Genomic DNA, 20,659 nt, shown 5'->3' on the forward strand with positions numbered 1-20,659 from the left:
ACACCAGCAGAATAACTGACAGGCACTGACAGGCAGATAGTGTTAACTAATACTCTCTGCTGTGAGGGTGCACATGATATCCATGTCAAATCTTCATCTTCATGTCAAATTGTGTCATAGGCCAAAAGCAGTTGTATCAGCAAAAACCCAATACCATGCTTTCAAGCATCTATGTAAAATGGAATTACTCAGTTTTAGTGAGTATGATTGTTTTCATGAACCAGTTGTGACCCATCATTATACCAAGCTCGGCACATCTGGTCTCTGTTTTGCATGTACTGTATCAGATTGCTTTAAATTAAAACTGAGCTTTTGCATGAAGCATAAATGTTCAAGATGCCACACTGTCCCCCCCAAAAAACTCTCTTGTATTTCTGAGGTGATGGTAGTCGGTACAGGTGCTGTGCACGTGCACCTTAAAGGAGATGTCTAAGGGCCAGTAAAGAGTCTTAGATAAGGCCTGTGGATTACAGTAATCCGATCCTGTAGTGTTGGGTATCACACGCATCTCATTCCAGCACAGCAGAAGAGGAAGATGGAGGTCACTGCTCGCCGTGTTGCTGTGCTCTTCCTCCTGCTTCTGACTCAGGGTAAGTGACTATGTGCCTGCATGAGGGATCTTATCAACCGAACCTGATTTAAAGGTTCGGAATATTCTCAATGTTATCTTTATGACAGGCCAGTAAGTAATTCAGAGTGTGTTATTGTCCTGAAAGGCTTTCTTTAGTACTAAAGTGAGGATGCAGGCTTCCTCTGGTCACATATTTGATTCATAAATCATGGATAATATTAGGAGATGTGAATTTAATGCTTCTGCATTATAACTTCACTTTTGTGGGAGTTGGTGTATTTTATTCTTTAATGTTTTCTTTTTTCTGTGAAATATGATTTTATTCGAACATCTGCTTTTGCATTGCATGCATCTATTTATGCGCTGTAGCCCTGATCACTGTTCACACACAGGAGGTAAGACAGCACTTAAAATAAGTTTGAAATGTGATTTGACCTGATTCTAAGACCAACCTTGGATTTAATCTTGCATTCATTAGGAGGAGGAGGCTGTGCAGGAGGAGGAGGCTGTGCAGGAGGAGGAGCTGCAGGAGGAGGACCAGCAGGTGATCGAGACATGGACGCGGAACGTCAAAGCCTGCACCTGTGACTGTGAATCTGCTGAATCACCTACACTAAGCCCTGCTGTCATCGCAGCTGTTCCACCAACCTCACTGCCAACACCTCAGGGTCACCCACTGACCTGCATGCCAGGTGAGGACTCCACCTGACCTGGACTCCCTGTATGTTTCACTTGAAAGAGAGTCATAAGGGGAATGCACTTTACATGAAGGACAATGCTGGGGAATGTCACACATATGAAGATTAATGATAGGCAGTGGTATCCTGTGGATTCTATCAGTGTCTGTGGGCACACAGAGACAGTGTGATGGATCACACAGCTGATGGTAGCTGCCTGTGTCCTCACATGCACTCACCTTAAACTTGGCTGAGTATCTGTGCAACGGTGTGCAATCACCAGGTACCACAGACATCTCACTGTAATATGAAAAAAGGCATCAACATGGAAACACTTTCACTTTGGGGTTAAGAAACCGTGAATAAGGGGACATGACCAGCAAATGCTGCTGAGATAATCCCATTACCTGTGCAGGAATGTGATGAGCAGATTAGGAATCCCAAAATGGGGGGTGCCCTTCACACAACAGCAGGATACTGGGCAAGGAAATGCACATTAGATGATGCCTCGATCGTCGTCTTCTGCTCCGTCACGTGAGCCTTTTGCGTGTCAAATCTCACTGTAAGCCAGATCAGAGAGCTGCAGGACGCTCTACATTCAAGTGTCATTCATGCAGTACAGAGCGTATCTGTTTGTTATCCATTTCACTTCTATTTGTACCTGCGTAAATGAAATAAAACCAACAAATGGTGTGTATAAGAGAGTGAACATTGCTCAAACCTTAGGTTAAGCTCAGTAATGTCTATTTGTCATCCCCAGAATGTCCCTATCACAGAGCCCTGGGCTTTGAATCTGGATCTGCGACTTCAGACCAGATCAGCTGCTCCAGTCAGGACCAGTATACAGGCTGGTACTCCTCCTGGATACCCAACAAGGCTCGCCTTAACAACCAAGGCTTTGGGTGAGTAATAACGATCACCCTCTCCTCTCCAGTGCATATCACATCCCTCATCGTGCCCTCTGCAGAGAAAATTACAGCTTTTTATTTTTGTTAGGTGTGCATGGTTGTCCAAGTTCAACGACCAGTACCAGTGGATCCAGATCGACCTGAAGCAGGTGGGTGTGGTGTCTGGCATCCTCACTCAAGGCCGCTGTGACGCTGATGAGTGGATTACTAAGTACAGCATCCAGTATCGCACTGTGGAGACTCTCAACTGGATCTATTACAAAGACCAGACAGGAAACAACAGGGTAGGTTGTCTCTTAATGTGTGATGCCTCAAAGCTTGATCAAGATATCTCTCTATTTAGAATCATTTTTCTCCATGTCCTCCATGAAAAAAAAATGTAAAGGCTTTTTATGAATTTGTTATATTGTATTTTACAAGATTTTCCTGATTATTTGTACTCCTGAGTGAATATGGCATACCTAAAAAAACTTCTGTATGTTGACGTGCTTGTTTCTTCCTGTCTTGAGGTCTTCTATGGGAACTCTGATCGTTCCTCCACAGTGCAGAACCTGCTGCGCCCTCCTATTGTGGCTCGTTACATCCGCCTGCTGCCTCTGGGCTGGCACACCCGCATCGCCTTGAGGATGGAGCTGCTGATGTGCATGAAAAAGTGTACCTGAAGTGTTCTCTGGCTGCCTCACCGTCCATCCTTCCCTTGCCAACCTGCCACTTGCCAAAAAGGGAACATTAGTGCAGTACAGAAAGATCTATGATATGACCTTCTCTCCTTAAAACATATCTGTCTTCCTTTCGGTGAGGCTCAAAGTGATCAATGACTCTGCAGCAGTCATTCCATACACAATGTATCAGTCTTTGTCATTGTGTTAATATGTTCAGATGAAGTAGGACATACATATGAGGGATTCCAGCTCGAAACTCATTGATCCACTCTAAAAGAGTTGATAGCTTACTGACTAAGAGAAATAAAATCAGATACAGTCAAATCAAATTGGATTGTTTTATTTGAGATTTACTGTTACATATGTAAACATGAATATTCTAAAATTGTTAAGCATTCATTTTTGGGTTTATGTTCTCATGTAAATGCTCTGTTGAAAAAAAAGCAGATAAACACTGACTATGCTACTAATTTGTGTCTGTAATAAAAGCACAAACTTAATACTTGATTTCATTTAAACAGCTGATAAACATCTTCTGTTATAAATATTTCCAAACAGGTAGTCACACGTCAGTATTAATATAATACACAGTGCTCCTTCAGCAGAAACAAAAAAACCCAGAGAGAGGAATGTATTGTGTCAAGTACAGAGTGTGCACAGTCTTTACAGATGCACGACACACAATACGATACGGTCATGTCCGGACTCAGTGTGTCACTGCGGGAGCCGGCGGCCTCCGTGTTTCAGTCTTCACACACCGTTCACAGGATGAACATGAGGAGGAATTTACAGAACAATATTGCTGAGCCACACAATCTCTTCAAAGTGCAACATTAAAAAGGTTAGGATTTATTTCTGCCAAGCTACTCTCATGGCACAGTAGTTCCAACTGAAAACTATATTACAGCACAGACTCTGCCCTCAAAGGGTTTTCATTCCTCAAGATTTCTCAACAGCTCATCCCAAGCATGTGCTATCAGTTCAAAACACAGCACAATGACTCCCAACCAGGAACGTAGCTCAGGTAATCTGAACTAACTTTTTGATTTACGTCATTGGGGATCAAAAATGTTTATGTTTTTAACTATTTAGCTAATGATTAACGCAAAATAAATAAGAAAACAGGAGATATGAGAGTAAGACACAAACAGGCGAAAGGCTACATGAAACTATTAAAAGCAGTTACAGGTAAACATGTGAAAATGAAACAGCTAAAACAACCAGCAGTCAACTAAAACTAACAGATGAGGAAATATCTCAAATGAATGACCCGAATATCAACACTAAATGAATGTAATAGTGTATATAGCACTGGGCAGGTGTGATGCTAAAGAGGCGAATGGGAGATAAAAAACTGAAAAAGTTGGGAGCCATTGCTCAGTGCACCCAGAATGGCTTCTGTGTTCTAGCTGCTGGAAAAAAAACCTTCTTACAGCTATTCAGAGAAAAATCCATAATAACCAACATTTTTCCAACAGTTAGAGTTTATAGGGTTTTGGATGAACATTTTTTAAACTGATTAGACTAGAAGAACCACTTGGAAGTTGCTTATGAGAAATCTTCAAGTAAACAAAAAACAATAGTAGACTTCTTTAAATCCTGTAGTGAGGGAAGTATCAGAGAGAACTACATCCTTTCAGCTTCAGGTGTCCCTTGCCATTAACTGGATCACTGAAATTTTCTCAAAGCAGTGCAAACTATTAAGGTGTAACTACAATATAATTGATCCATAAGGGTGTGTTATAACACTTTTACATAGATAGTTAATATTTGTTGCTGATTTTTAACAATTATAGCGGTTTGCTCTATTTGAAATGACTGAAGTTTTCATTGTACAATATTGGCTTACAATATGAAAATGATCTTTTACACATATTGCGCATGAAAAGTCTCTTCCTACAAGTTAGTGCATGTTAATCTCAGTGAGCAAATGCAGTGCTTCATTCTCTCCCCCAGAGGGCATTGTAGGTTAGGATTTCTGTTTATGGCACCATAGTGTCTAAAATGGCTGACCGCATAAAGACGTACAAACTTAAGTATCTTAAAAAGAGCAACCGGATCTAATCAATGTCAATGCCAGCTCATCAAAACTGCACATTCTACTGTTATCCTTCAACAACACCACTGCATTGACTCATAGTTGCACATCTGAGCATCTGCAACCAGTATGACAGAGCACATCCAAAGGCTAGACAGTTACAACCCTGGGTGAGATGAACACAAGTTACTGACATTACCGATCTCTATTGTAACAACTGATAAAATCTGTGTAGAACACCTTAGATTAGTCTTAAGGAAATTCTATGTACTATATTTTTATATTTAATAAAAACAAAAAATACTTACACTTAAAATCTACACTGTATCTATCCATTTATACATGTTTAATCTGTAAGATATTTACTTTATAATACAAATTATGATCAGAATTACATATGTAATAATATAAAGTCTATCAAACATGGAAGCTTTAAAAAAATTAAGACATAAAAAGGCTTTTGGCCTGTTTGCAAGCAGTGTTTAAAACTGAAGGTTTGGTATTTGTGTCTGTGAGTGTGTGAGTGTGTATAGCAGGTGTACTCTTACACAAGGAGCAACAGAGGGAGAAGTGGGTGTGAGAGCTGTCAGGATGTTCGAGATCACAGAGCCGTCTCTTTCAGGTCATTGAGGTTTGGCATACGAGATCTGGACGGGCGTCCGAAGCCGTGCCCGTTCTGACCTCCCTTGATGCTCATTTGCTCTGGGTAAGGGTTGCCTTCAGGGCGGCCCAGGGCGGTTGTGTGCCAGCCGGACTCAAGCTGTCCAGGCAGAGGGTATGCTGACTGTCGGCTTTTGAGCTGGGGTGTGCTAACCCCTGAGTGACCCCTGCTTTCAGTGAAACCACCTTGAGCAGAGGCTGAATTAGGCAGCGGCTGGTAGCGCATGTCAGAGGGCGCGGTCTGGTTGGAGGACGAGGACGTAAGGTGCAGTAGCTTGCGCAGTGACTTCAGTGGCTGACTCTGAAAGACACAGGGAACATTACACACATATACATACATACTTCTGCAGACTAAACACTTCCTTATCCTCTCTGAGACTCACTGGAGAGTGTGAATCAGACAGTTTCTCAGGGGGCCAGTCTTTGTCTCTGTCCCGGTCTCGCTCTTGGTCCCTGTCTCTGCTTTTGTCACGAGACCTGTGGCGACTGCTCTGGTGACCTGAGGACCTTGCAGACTTCTGGATGACTGTATCCACCCCTTCAGTGGGAACCTGTCACACAGAACAGGTAGGAATGATTCAACAACTGCAAACCTGCTGATATTGACTAATATCTGAAAAAGTCTGCAAAATGTGAAGGACAACAGGAAACACACAGAACATGCTGACATGCTTTCTGCTGTGGTTCAGATCTGTGTATTTCATGTCATCCTTTACATATGCCAAAATATCATTCATGTAAGTTTTTGTTTTTCTCTTGATTAGTAAAAAACATGCATGCATCTAAAGCCTTTGCTGATCTGAGAATGAGAATGTTTTTTAGTGTTTAATATTTTCAAACCATCTACTCTCCTCTATCACACATCATTTCCCACCAACTCTGAGTCTGACTGCCTGATTTCTCTTGGCCAGCTTGTGTTTATTTGTGCTCTGTCATCAGCAGTAACCCCCCCTCAGAATCTGAACAAACTGTCACATATAAATAGAAATGTGAAGGGAAGAAAGATTTTCAAACACCTGTTTCATGCTGAACCATTACTGCTCACTTTAACATGTCAAAATGTAGTCACTCTTATATTTAGTGACCCTTTTTGTACCTCCTTCTTGTCTCCCTGATCTATATTCTGTAATCAAATCAGGGGTTTAGGCCCACTTAGAGAAGTTAGTAACATGCCTCTGAAGTAGTAAAGCAACCAGACTGGAGGCCGAAGACTCCTAAAATCTCAACTACTTAACTAAAGCCTGACGGCTTTCTCTCATCCTCAGCTCATAAGCAGAGACATGCTGTTATGGCTGTGGCTGGAAATTTTGCTGTCTGATCAGAATCAGATGGACCGAACACAGAAATGACCCATCAGATCCATCCATTCAACTGATGTGGACACCAATTTAGAGGAGTATCACTTCCAATACTCATAATATCGACTGATATTCGTACATATACATATACATAATAAAACTCTAGCTCTATCTGTTGCTTTGTTTTGAAGTTGGATGGATCTGACTGGTTCATTATTAAGACCCAATTCACCATCTTTACAAAATTATCAAAGAAAACCAGGCTTGACATGACACAATAAAACAGTGTTGATGAATGTGGTTAATGCATGCTGTTAGGTGGGTGACATGAAGATTGGAGGTGAGTAGTATAGTGTAAAACAGCATGTACCATGGGAGAGGACACTACAGGAAGGACTCTCACAGAGGAGCTATGCTTTATGTTATTCTTTGGGCTAAACAGAGGGAAAAGACATTTCTTGATGACAGGAGGCCTTCCATCAGGGACTTCCATCTGTAATATAGAGGCACATGACTGGTGGCACAGGTAAACGTGATGCACATGACAACAACAACAAATGGCTTTATACCCCAGTAAGGGTACCTACAAGGAAGATCATTTAAATTTTGAAAAGCAGAGGAAGACACACAGCATGTTATTGACCACAAAGGTCATAGGAGGAAACTCTGTATCCACAAAAAAAAGGCTCACATCCACACACACACACACACACATCACTTACCATTTGAGATTTTTTCTTTTTCTTCTTTATTGCTCTGAAGAAACCCTGCTTCTCCTTTTCTTTGGATGGCTCAGAGGCATTCAAGACTACAGTATCTGGGCCGGTCCTGAAAATAAACCACAGAGTACAGAGCGTGATGTCCCAACTAAAAAGTTCTCAACTCCAAATTAGACCTGACAATTTCTTTTTAACGCTGCCACGTCATGTGCCCAGTGTGAAAATCAATTTGACATCACATTATTTCAATAACAGCGACAGACAGTGCACAAATTAGTGATGCTGTCAAGGTAACCTAGGCTTAGAAACCTGTTGTTTGGGGAAACAAACTAAACTACTTTCAGTTGCAGTTATAGATTTAATTACCAAGGGTCGAATGCCGGCTGACGCTTGGAGTGATTCGTCAAACTGCTGCCGTCCCCGGACAGGCCCGAGGCCCGGCTCTGACCCCTGCTGTCATGGAAGGAGTTATCTGGCCGAGGAGAAGGGACTGCTCAACAAACACAACAAAGAGTTCATTCACCTTTTATGCAGAAATGTATCATGTCCTTGTCGGCTGTGATTCAGGAAACATTTTAGAATAAATATCACCATCTTTTTCTGAGACATTAACATGAAAACAATAATGAATGAATTAAGGGCTGCCTAGTTTTCAACAGTGCTTTTTGTCCATTCAAGTAATAATGTGTAGAATTCCTTTGTCCCATGTGGTAATCAACATATCACCATTACCCTGATGGGACCTTTGACACTGAATGAGTGGCATCATGTGACACACTGCACCAGCTTGTTTTCTATTTACTTTGGTTTCCTACTCTTTTTAATTGATATCCAAGACTTACACACTCTCTCTAATTCACAGATGTGTTCAAGTGGTGCTATCAGCTAATTATAAACTTGTTAACATTATCACTGCATGTGTGTTGAGGATTCGAGTGTTGGCAGTGTTTCACAAAGCCGCAGCTGTACATTCATGTTTAATTATAGTATTAAATAGTTCTCAGGCTTTTTGTGAACTGTGTGGGGTAAAAGGATTAAAACCATTTTCTTTATCAATGATCTGTGAGAAAATAAAATCCTTGCTGAGAGTCTGATTAAATATGAACCTTGAACATTGCAGCAAAAAAACAAAAAACAACAACTTCTGACTAAACCTACCTCTGTAGAAGCTGCCCACCCGTCGAGGCATGGATTCACTGTAGATGTTGCGGTTCTCTTTGGAAGAGCCCCCATCTTCTGCTTGCTGGTCATGATATAAGCCGACCTGAGTCATAACAGAAGGACTAATCATACAAAACCTCAGAGGCTAACTGCTTTGCATGCCAGTCTACCTAAAGTGATACCTGCATTTAACCGAGAGAACAGGGAAGAAAACGGGGGCGTATTGATTTACGAGTGGTCGTTATAATAAAACATCTGTGGAGGCTATAAATGTATTTCAGATTCAAAGTGAAATGTGCTGCGATGACAAGCTTGACTGTGCTATCATAAGTAGTCACATTAGAGGGAAGCAAAGCACACAGAGAAAATGAAAAGGCATCTGATGCAGAGAGAAAGAGAGAGAGAGAGAGTGGTTCATGACAGCAGTATCCACCCACATCCGCACTCTCGGAAGCCGGGATGTGGGTGGGGAATGGTGGGTGCAGGCAGAATGTCGGACCTCGCTTTTTTGCCGCTGTGTGTGAAAAGATGCGGTGTTGTCCCTTGTGGAGTCCCTTATTGGGGGTCTGCTGTGGGTGACCTCAGTGGGTGCCTGTTCGCTCTGTTAATGGAGACATGATGAAGCATGAAGTGAGCTCAGCACTGCAGCACATACATACATGCGCACACACACAGTGTATATACTATATGTGTATATACAGTATATATAAATATACAGGTAGCATGATACCCTAACATGATATCCTAACGAGGAAGCCACACTCTTAGCAGCTGCAATGTTTATACTTGTAAAGAAGCTGCAGTTTTTGCCTTTTTATTTCATTACAGACCTGCGTCAGCTTTGGCTGCAAACCTAAATACAGATCATGATATTTTAAGACACCACCAGAATAATTCCTGGCTTCATTGTAAGACAACTGAGACAGGGGAAGAGTTATCCAAATGAGCCTGGTGTAGGCATTTGATATGATTAGATCCTGTAGGCTTTCCTTAAGATTGGATAGATTTGATGTAGGCTAATGACTGACCCTGCTCATGTCTTCTTCTCTGGAGGAACCCCCAGAGTGTCGGGGTAGTGTGCGGTGCTGAAGCTGTGGAGACAAGAGCTGGAGGCTGCTGGCCCTGGTGGGCATTCCCTGCCCGACTGACAGCCCCTCATCTGCTCCGTGTGTCCTCTGGTGATCCCTGCGGACGTACATGGAGTGCCGATGAGGTCGCTGCTGGGAGGAAAAGGGGCTGGTGTATCCCTGACCGTAGGGCAACGGGTCATGTGGGGCAGACAGAGAGTGAGCATGGCTCCTTTCAACACCCCCTTCCCCAGGATCAAGGGCGTCTGGTGATTTAGCCTCCTCTGAAGACTTATGGCGGGTAGAGGAGCGCCTGTAAGAGGAGTCCAGAGTGTTGCTCTCTCTGTCTAATCGTATGCTTCCTCGACCAGCCGTGCCAGGTCCCAGTCTGTCCAGTCTGCGAGCTACTGGGCTGCTCGGAGCTGTGAGGTCGAGGCAGCTGGATGGAAAGTAGCGAGCTGTAGGCTCATCTGCATAAAGATGCACATCATTTAAGTTGCCCACCGACTTGGCATCACTAAGTGTGCCATAGCTCTTGGATAAGTTCAGGTAGGCAAACTTAGAGGAGGGCGTGGAGCCGTGGGACTCCATGTAGCTGTGTCGACTGTGTTTTTCCCCTGACTGAAGCGTGTTGGTCTTCCCCTCCACAAAGGAGTGGCGGTTCTGCTGTGAACGAAAGTTGGATTTGAGGTACTTGGCTCCGGGTCCATCAGACACTTTGGATCCCAGGTTCATCTCGAAGTCACCTTTGGCCTTGGCCTCGCCAGGACTGAGCAGGTGAGGCAGGTTGCTGCTGGCCAGGTCCATGCTGCAGGAGGTGGAGTGGTTGAACATCTGCGGCTGGTAGTTCTTGGGATGCAGGGTTGGACTGAGATTAACAGCTGCAGATAAGTTGCCGTTAAGAAAGTTGTCATTGCTGGGATGGAGGTCTTCATGTCGGGGTAGGCTGGAGCACTCTCTGCTGCTGGAGCGGTGACTTCCTGAGCTCTTTCCCCCATGGCTCCTGAAGAGAAGCAGAGAGACAAACAATATCAACATGCTGAGCATCACACCATTTTATTTTACACAATAACCTGAAGAATATATAGAGGAGCAGTTATTCATGACTTTTGATTAAGTTAGGCTTAAACATCTATAGTGCTCACAGCTGACCTGCTGGGGGTGGTGTTGTCTCCATGGTGAGGTTTTCTCTTGGAGGACCGTACAGGTGTAGGTGTGGGTGGGCCGGGCCGCTCCACCAGCCGCAGGGTCTGGAAGGTGTGGTGGTTCAGGCACTGCTCTGTGAGAAATCGCTCCGTCGGGTTTAGCAGTAGCAGGTTCTATCGCACAAACACACAGAGGGAGCCTGTGAGTCCCTGAGACACCCCAAACACCCAGACCTCACAAACAACCTGAAACAGTCATGCTTTTATGACTCATCGCCATTATCATAAAAGTCAGGCTGCTGCTGCTGCTGCAGCATTTAATTGTGTCCTACAGTCACTAAAAAAGCCCAGCAATGACGTGAAATATGATCTGTGGTATTTGCTGTTTAATAACCTGCCTCCATACGTTTTAACCCTTTCCACCCCAAGCCTGAATCCTGTATGAATGCACTCAAACTTAAACCTGTGACATGTATTTTGTGAAATCTAAGAGCAGCTTTATGTTTATATAACTAACATTTGTAGTGGCAGCTACCTTTCTCACTTCTTCAGAAAAACAACAGAAATACTAAGACTGACAATAAATCTTTGCAAGCCATGCAGCGTTGAGATGCAATTAGAAAATACAAGTTAAATTACAGTTTAAAGTCAAACATTAAGTCAAGACAGGCTGATTAGTAATAAGAAAGTGTGTCCTTGCTGAAGTCAGTCCTGAGATGACATTATGTTAGCAGTGAGTCATTATCTGTTGGGAAAAGCGCAAGTGCACAAGCACAGCCCACATTCTTGACATGGAGCTCCTGTTTACAGTGCAGACACAGCAATAACAGCAGGCTGGAAGCAGAATATGAGCTGAGAGATGCTGAAGCAGTCAACAGGCATCATGCAGTCACGACGTAACACCATGATAATGATGCAATTATGTCTAGTTTAGGAAAACTGGAATTCCTATTGATACAATGTGAAGACAAATAACATGAAACTGTGAAAAGGTAAACATAAAACCAGCATACTAGCTCTTCCCGGGCTTTGATCCCTACCTTCAGCAAGTCAAGCAGGCCTCCACCGATGATTCCCAAGTACCTTCGCTCCAAGGTTTGGGGGTGGTTCACAGCAGGAAACTAGAGCGTTAGCAGAAACAGTGGATAAAAGTCCTGTCAGAAATGCCAACTCCAGGAATGTCGGAATAATCACTACTTGTGGCAGAAAGACCAGCAATTTCAACCACCTGTTCCTGTTGGTGTAGAGAGTGCATGTGATCAAACATTTCATTTCATAAGGTGTTATTACCCTGAACTTTAACATAATGAGGCAATGTAACTACTTACATACAATATTTTTACCTTAATATACTTTATGTTTGATGTAGGCATTGTGATATGTAATATTGATGATAGAATAATAATACCCACATGATAACACTCCAAATTTAGATTCTAATTCTTAAACTGAAATTTGCTTTAAGGTCATAGTTAAGGTCATATTTCTGGTGTCAGACTCAACTGACTGCATTTTTCACTATTATTATTATTATTATTATTAATTTAAAAAAAGTAGCTGCTCCTTTGTGAATTAAAGTAAAAAAATATAAATTATATAAATGGATTTATATAAATTTAAATGGAATTCTATGTAATGGCATAATATTTTATTAACACTCTACAATGTAATGCCATAGAACACTACCTCTACTCTTCCTATGTCAGCCATTGGATTTGACAGATTTTTCTATGTGAAACATGTCCAGAAGCTGTTCTCTTTACACATTTCCAAGTGTTACAGAAAGCACAACGTAGGTGGCCAACGTGATAAAACAACCATCAAACATCCTGTGCTCACTCACAAGTGTTGTGTGGTTTCTTGCTGGACTGACTTATTTGAATAAAAGCAGTCTGCATGTTTCCATCAAACATGATTCTTTATGCTTAACTTGACTGTGAGAATAGACAACAGATCAGTGCAGTCTCAAATATGGATTTTTTTTTCTTTAAATGACTAAGAATAGTAGATACTCAGATGAAATGTCATACAAACATCCAGGGTCCAGTATTAAAAAACAAAACAAAGGTATTATCATAATGCAGGGATCTTTCCCATACCCCAAGATAATCATATCCTAACGGGCGACCCAGGTCCGCTGCACCACCAGCCTGCCACATAAGACTTATCACAGCCTTCCTTCACAGTGCATTCAGGAAACATGATACACGATGACTCACTGTGATCCGATCAGTCACGGCACAGCAAACTCAGCCAGAAAAAAAACAACAAGCAGAGAATGTAGAGACATAGCGGGGAGAGAAAATAAATAAGGGAAGAGGAGGAGGAAGAAAGAGAAAGTAGAACACAGAGAAGATCAGAGTGATGGAAGAGAAGCAGTAATAAGGGCGACCTGCAGGGATGGGTCAGTGGAGTGAGGGCTGGGGTAAAGAGTGTGAAGGACGGCCTGATGTTACCCTCAGTCCGTGGAAGCGGGGGTTGTTGTAAAAGAGCTTCATCTGTTCTGGTGGCAGGGGTCCCAACACTTTCTGGATGGTGAAGAGCTGGTCAATCTCACTCTCTCCTGGGAACAGAGGCTGCCCGTCACTCAGCTCCCCTAAGATGCAGCCCACTGACCACATGTCCACTGCCTTCCCGTAAGGAGCCCTGGGAACACAGATATAAAAGATCAGTGATGAAGGCCAGACACGAGAAGAGCTAATAAAGCGACATGTCAGTGTAGTAGCTAAAAAAAAACAAAAAACAACAAAACAAAACAGGGAGCGTACCCAAGCAGGAGCTCTGGAGAGCGGTACCATCTAGTGGCAACATACTCGGTGTAATTGGCATCAGTCCCCTCAGAGAGATTACGTGCAAAACCTGGCAGGAGAAGACAGAGGAAACAGTGTGGTATAATGAGGAGCTTTTTGATATGCTCTACATGCTGAGAAATCTAAAAATGATTTCAGCTGGGGACCTCTGGACACTCATTATCCTTCAAAGGTGTGAGTTAGGTAAAAACTGAGATGGAATAGGGGACACGATGAGTCCTCTGAGAAATGTACAGAAGTGAAATGACAGCTGGACATCGGTTGGCACATATTATCTTATATCTTATATCATTAAGATTGTAATAATCAAACTATGAAAGCATCAGAATTTTAACCCCATAACAAACTTTTCCTTGTTGTTTATTACCAATAGAGTCTGTTATGGTTATAATGATTGAAACAATAAGGTAATCAATGAACGAAACAGAAACAGCACAGCTCCTGGAGCCAACTGCCTAGTGCTTGTTTTTAGTCAAGCATAGACCTCCTGCCACTCTTCTGCTTACCTCCTCTGCTCATAGGTATTGGGCAATGCTGGAGGCCTGCAGTAAGCTGAGATGTTGAATGATGGTCTTGTAGGGGTGTTTCACAATAGTAGATATTCACAACATAACAGAAAACCCAAAAAGTCTAGGAAAAGGTGCAGCACCTTTTAAGCACACAATTTATCACGTTATATCTTTTGCTTAATCAAAACAAAAGTGTAAAAGAAGTCCCTGGACTCGGCCAAATAAAATAGTCTCACACTTACTTGCACAATTCAGCTTTGGTTCCAAATGTGTGTAGTGTGCTGTGTGCTGTGTTTGCAGTGATCAACTAAATACATCTTCAAAAGAATGAATCAGTGTATTACCTGTTTATTCCTGGATATTGTTTATCAATTGACCCACTGGTTAGAACATATGTGCAGGTAATATTTTTATCTATCAAAACTTGTGTTTTCCAAATTTTCTGAATGCTGAAATACACAAATGTAGCTCTCAGCATAAGTTCAATCAGGAAGACTCTGTTTCTCATCATTCACTTTTATCCCTATCCACTTCCTAATCTCTCTCCCTCTGTCCCTCACTCCGCTGCTCCCCCTCTCTTCCACTCTCTTAGTCAGGTGCTTAATAGAAAGCACCTCCCTCACCAATCAGCTGTCACCTTCTGCCCCTCTCCTGACCAATCACAGCTTAGCACGAAATTTAAAAGTCTCCATCTCCTCTCCAGCTGTCTTCTGATCGAACCCGGCAACCCTCCTCCACCTCAAGCATCACCAGGCCCACACCAGTTCAGACCTCCTATCTCCTGCCCTCCAGCTCTCCACCACCACCAGGTCTAGACCCCGGGGAGGGGGGTTTTCTGATCAGCGGTCTCTCTTCCTGCGTTTCCTCCCTCATTTCGGACGTGGTCTTCACGACGGGGTCTAGGACGCCAATGCACATTTAAAAATTTGTACACAATAAATCTTTCTCATTCAGTTCGCTGAGCTACAGCTATAGAGTTTTTCGGTCATTCCTGAAAGCTGTTTGTTGATTGAGCACAATCAAAGCAACACACAATGAAAGTGACTGTGCAGTACCACACAGTCCCAAATGTAAACCTTCACAGCAGAGTCTGTTTGGCCTATGTCTGTTCTCTCAGTGCCTTTGGCTGACACAGAGCAAACAGCAGGTCTACAGTCTCTCACTCCAGATTGCCTGCAGGATGTCGGTTACACCATGTTTTACGTTTCCCCTGGTTTTGTTGTGGCGCCGGCAGACTGAATCAAAGCATGATTAGTCTCTTGTTTCCCAACACGTTTCATTAATTGAGATGAGAAAGGAATGCACAGCAGCAGCCTGAGGAGCAGCAGAGAGGGCTGCACACAGAGTTTTAGATAACGGAGGAAGCCTGCCTGCTGCACTCCTGAAGCACTGGTTCCAGCCAAATATAGCCTCAGTTGAAAATACTACAAATTACATCACAGCTTTGGCTGTTTGGCCCCTGTTCTTAGAACTTTGATAGAGGTGCTCACCGAAGTCGCATAACTTGAGGACATCATCGGAGCTGATGAGAAGGTTTTCTGGCTTTATGTCTGAGGAGGAAGAACACAGATGGGGAGTAAGCTGGCGTGGGGACATCATTGTTACATCACCATGTTCAGCTGTCTCATTCAGAAGCTATTTGGATGATTTACCATAAAAAAAAAAACTGAACAGAGGTCTGAGGAAACTCTGTCTGCAAGAATGCACAGATTGTAAAAAACCCAAACCCCTCAATAACACTGTCATATGTGTGCCCGGTTATACTACAGGCCATTTGGATGCCTGCTCTGTTGCTCTCATCGTGCCAGAAGCTCACATGGGCCATCTGGTTTCCTGCTCTGCTGCCACTGATTCACCAACAGCTCTTCATGTGAACAATAGGATGGCTGATTGTAAAGCATCAGAAAACCTTTTAAACACTCTTATAGAGAAATCATCACACTATAGTAATATCTGTTAATTTACCACTGTAAAAGGTACAGCACTGCCTCTGTAGTTGCTTTAAAATGTAAGTGCAGATGGTGGATGCCGTGGACGTAGCATGAGCCTCTTCTGGATGAGAGGGCCATCTCTCTGCTACACTAACACTGCAACTCTTTTTCATTGTTTTTGATCATGTGTTCTAACCGTAAAGAAAAAACTTACCTCGGTGAACAATGTCATGCTTATGGCACCAGTGAATTGCTTTGATTAACTGGAAGATGTAGCTGCGTGCTTTCTCAGTTGGCACACCATTGGGTAACTCCTCAAGGAGTTCCAGCATATTCTGGAAAGAGAAAACAAACAAACAGAAAAAATACAGTGACACCAGGCCCGGTAAAATGAGCATCATGAAAGAAACGAATCTTACCTTCTCCACATACTCAAAGACAAGGTAAAGCTTTCCTCTTCTGCGGAAGGCCTCTTTCAACTCAACGATATTCTCCTGTTTGAGGGTGCGGAGCATCTTAAGCTCCCGTAGCGTTGTTTCTTTAACCTCTTCATTTTCTGCACAGAGGAGAAACACAGAGGATCTACCATGTAGTGGTAAATTTGGAATGCAGGCCAACAAATATAGAAGGGAAAAAAAATTCAAGTGTTCTCTGATGAGGAGACCAGAGCGCTCTTACCCTCACTGTCCTTGAATTTCTTAATGGCCACAATTTCATTTGTGTCCTGCAATAAAAACACAGAGTGGATCGTCAATCATCAATCCCACTCCACAACATAACAACATAACAAAGATGGCTGAAAGATATTAGGTGTGTAGTTCCATATGCTATAAAAGCACAGACAGCACACGAACAGTATGGATGTTCAGTACTAATTATTATTTATCAGTAGCTGCAAAACAACAGTAAACGTCTTAGTCCTTAAGGCTAATGTGAGCTCACGAAACTACTCATCACAGCTACAATTTCACCTCCAGTTTTTGTTGGAAATTAGACAATCGTCTGCCCAATATTTTCTCATTCCAACTTGCTTGACCTTTAGCTTTAGATATAATTTTCTCAACACGAAGTATTACTGAGAATACAACAACTGGCTGTGCCACAACTTTGCATCTGCTTCCACATCAAACCACATGCTGCTGTCTCTCTGGCAGGATAATACTGTAGTGTGTATCTGTACTTGATCACTTCAGTAGTGTGTAATCTTTGTCAGACTGTTGTCTAATCTTTTTTCTTCCAGTAAAAGAATCAAGCTGAAAGTAAATGAACTGGCCATTCCAAGCAGATTCATCTGATGAGGAATTATTATTGACAATAATTATTAGTGGTGTTTTAAATGGAACACTTCACAAGACTCAGTTGTATTCAAAAATCATGTGTATGATTCAGTGTTGTATAAAACACAAACAATGCACCTGTTAAATTCTTGTCACTTTCTGTATTAGTGAAACAAAACGCTTCTGCAGAGACCCATCTCATCATCCCTTTATGAAGTTCTCTGTGAGAGACCATCGCTAGCCCCGTTTCTCGACATGTCCTAGTTAGGCCTGGTATTTCTGCCTATGGCTCAGAGCTCTGCTCCAGTTCCCCCCCCACCCACCCCTCAGAAAGCCGAAGGCAGCATCGCATCACTCCAACATGTATCACACTGAACAATGAGCCCTCCTCCCTCCACAAAGGATATAAGATGACTAACAGCCTGGTCAGCTTCATTCGCACTCCTCTACTTTCATACACATAATGCCTGAGTGAAGGGACATGGCGAGTAGCAGTGTATAGACGAAATAACCTGTTTTATGTCTGACCACTGTTCACTAATGCAGTAAAGTAGTATACATATGTGCAGGAAATAATGCTTACAAGTGAATGTAAGTGTTGCTAGTGCCTGCAGGACAGTATGATGACAGCAGTATGACAACACTGACACAATACAGTCACTGCTCTGACTGTATTATGATACAGCCCGGTATGATCTGCCTGCTTACCTAACTACATTTAAGAAGGAATAATAATGTGTGAGTCTGAATGTAAATGAGCAGTTTAGCTAAGATGCTGATGCAGTTATGCTCATGTTTAACATGATAAAGGACACATTCTGCTTTCAAGTAAAACCCACTTGAATTCTTTTCTGACATTGTTTATGAGTTGTTCAAACAAATATCTGGATGTATTCAACTGAGATGACCTTCAGCAAAACTTCAGCCTGGAAATTTAGTCATTACAGTCGTAGCAGTCTACCCCAGTTTTACTGAGGATGAAAATAAATACATTCACATTTTTTACAGTACACAAGTTTCTGTTTCTTTACCAACATACAACACACACATACTATGTGTTTACATCACTCTTTTCATATGTGTGCTAATTTCTTGCATCTTGGTGGTTTTATTAGAAAGACAAGCAAAACGATGCTTGGAGGGGCCTGTTTACTTCACATGCATGCTTGTCTCACCTCTCTTCCACTGTGGCTCCAATAAAAAAACCTACATTAACAGGTAGGTTGTTAACAATCCACTTTTGTTTCTGTTTTTTTAAATGGACACAACAGCATGCCAGTGAACACACTCACTGCTGCAGAGGGCCCACACAGAACACATGACATGAAAGTCTCAGAAGTGAGTCTTCACAAAGAGCACTCAGAAAATGTACCAAAACTTTCCAACTAGTGCATTCAAAACTTCAGAGACCCACTGTAACCTGTTTCTTTGCTCCAATTCACAGCAAATTACATCAGTCATCTAAGTCACTTCCAGTTATTTCTGCTCCAAGTGCACACTTTACAATTCAGTGCAGTCAGACTGATCCTGTAAATATGGATAATAAACCATGTTCACACAGAGCTCTCATTTTTTGCAGCCAGTCGAGAGCAGACTGTGACAGTCAGAGAAGTTTTATAGGAGTGGATGCTAATGCTGTTGGTAGATCAGTGCAGAACACCAGGTGCTCTGCTTTTTGTGTAACATTTTATTTTAAGCCTGTTTGGAATTCCCATGTGGCGATGGACTGTGAGGCTGCTTTATGTGGCAGTGAAACAAAGCTGGGTACATTCTTATGTAATTACAGTGAAGACACTGTTCCTCTCATACAACCTCAGAAGCTCAGGTTAAACACATATGTTAAAAAAAGAGCGCTGGTACCTTTTAAAATCAGACACAAAATCCAAAACAACAGGGTGTGAATCTGACGTAGAATATATAAAATATAAAGTGCGGCACAATAACAGTTAGCGATGCACAGCGTTGTGAAAATGTCTTCTGTCTATTAAGTTGTGATTAAATCTCATACTGTGTGATTATTTTTCTGTTTGAAACACAGCAGTTTTAAGACTATTTAGATCCCACCCACTGGAAATGAAGGCAGACATGGAATTAATTATGAAGTTGTTCATCGATTATAATCTTGATTAAAACAGTTATCTCCTGTGTTTTTCCAAAGCACAATTAGTCAGTGTGGGATGCAGTAATGACTCTGTGGTGTTACTTGGTGCATCAAGCTGTCATATTTGTTTGCATAATTAAGCTTAGCAAACTGCACTGATCACCCTGGTGTTAAGGGTATTGATTTTGAAGCCAAAATGTACAGATCAAGTTTATCCTTATGTAATATCTCTATTTACACTGTCCAAACAAGGAGATCAAACATGCAGAGATTTGTTGATCACAGCTCTGTTGTCCTCAGGGATGATAAAGTGCAAAGGCAACAAAATGGTAGCAGGAAAATTACCTAAAATAGAGCACACAATGAGGGAAGTGTTTAGGCTGCAGCTTGAACTTTCCCTCTGCATTGGCCTTGATACATATAAAGAGCAGGCCCTGTAATGAGTGCTCTTCTTCTGGGCCACTGAGTCCCTCTCAGCAGCAGTTAGCTGAACCAGCACTTAAGGTAATGCAGAGGACTGTTCAACATGATAGTCACACAAGACCCAGAAGACACACCTGACGTCAAACAGTGAGTGGAGGACAAAGGACAAAAAAACTGGTCCCAGTGATAGTACATGTACACTACTGTTAATGAGTTTAACATGTACCATGAGGTGTCATATTTACTTACTCTTTCATACTATGCTGATGTTACACAATAATTATTTTCTTACCAAAACAGGTGCCAAATATAAGGCACCAAGACAGCAGGAAGGACGAACAAAGCATTCTGTACACACCATCTCACACCAGGAAAGCCAGAAACAGTAATTAATTCCTCCATCTGCATCACAATCTGCAACATCAGTCCTGCATTTTCCTTGATATGGATCCAAGCTGCACAATAAAGCGAGCTGGTAGTATGCAATATGCAATGGCAGGTGATAAATAATTGAATAACTTAGGTGAACCTGGGGAATAACGTGAAGGATTAGTTCTACCAAACTGTATGTTAAATGAGGTTGCAGCATTGTAATGTAGTTATCTGAGTACCGGAAAGACCTTGAAAAAAAACCTCACATACTAGATAAGACACAGCACACACACACACAGTCTGCATCAACAAGTGGGCAGGGCCTGACAG

General features: G+C 42.3%; 2 protein-coding genes across 5 annotated transcripts in view; one reads left to right on the plus strand and one right to left on the minus strand.

Moving 5' to 3' along the window:
* Positions 1-535: 535 nt before the first annotated feature.
* LOC114434965 (retinoschisin-like) lies at positions 536-2,818 on the plus strand. Its single transcript, XM_028404444.1, has 6 exons — positions 536-590; positions 941-966; positions 1,050-1,263; positions 2,009-2,150; positions 2,245-2,440; positions 2,666-2,818. The coding sequence occupies exons 1-6, from the start codon at positions 536-538 to the stop codon at positions 2,816-2,818; spliced, it is 786 nt and encodes a 261-aa protein (XP_028260245.1).
* A 324-nt stretch (positions 2,819-3,142) lies between these two features.
* Positions 3,143-20,659, minus strand: part of LOC114434917 (cyclin-dependent kinase-like 5) — a 31,372-nt gene continuing 13,855 nt past the window's right edge. For 2 of the 4 annotated variants that reach the window (XM_028404372.1, XM_028404373.1), the window contains exons 4-19: positions 16,835-16,880; positions 16,576-16,712; positions 16,371-16,491; positions 15,716-15,775; positions 13,675-13,765; positions 13,363-13,552; positions 11,947-12,027; positions 10,914-11,080; positions 9,723-10,764; positions 9,194-9,295; positions 8,692-8,797; positions 7,900-8,023; positions 7,537-7,642; positions 7,185-7,307; positions 5,900-6,067; positions 3,143-5,817 (exon numbers count right to left, since the gene is read on the minus strand). In XM_028404372.1, coding sequence (XP_028260173.1) covers positions 5,458-5,817; positions 5,900-6,067; positions 7,185-7,307; positions 7,537-7,642; positions 7,900-8,023; positions 8,692-8,797; positions 9,194-9,295; positions 9,723-10,764; positions 10,914-11,080; positions 11,947-12,027; positions 13,363-13,552; positions 13,675-13,765; positions 15,716-15,775; positions 16,371-16,491; positions 16,576-16,712; positions 16,835-16,880 — 3,024 coding nt within the window. In that variant the 3' untranslated portion in view covers positions 3,143-5,457. The remainder of the gene's footprint in view (positions 5,818-5,899; positions 6,068-7,184; positions 7,308-7,536; positions 7,643-7,899; positions 8,024-8,691; positions 8,798-9,193; positions 9,296-9,722; positions 10,765-10,913; positions 11,081-11,946; positions 12,028-13,362; positions 13,553-13,674; positions 13,766-15,715; positions 15,776-16,370; positions 16,492-16,575; positions 16,713-16,834; positions 16,881-20,659) is intronic. The other 2 variants (XM_028404375.1, XM_028404376.1) reach the window with 2 other exon arrangements.

Source organism: Parambassis ranga, chromosome 4, assembly GCF_900634625.1.
Source record: "Parambassis ranga chromosome 4, fParRan2.1, whole genome shotgun sequence".
Taxonomy (NCBI): Eukaryota; Metazoa; Chordata; class Actinopteri; family Ambassidae; genus Parambassis; species Parambassis ranga.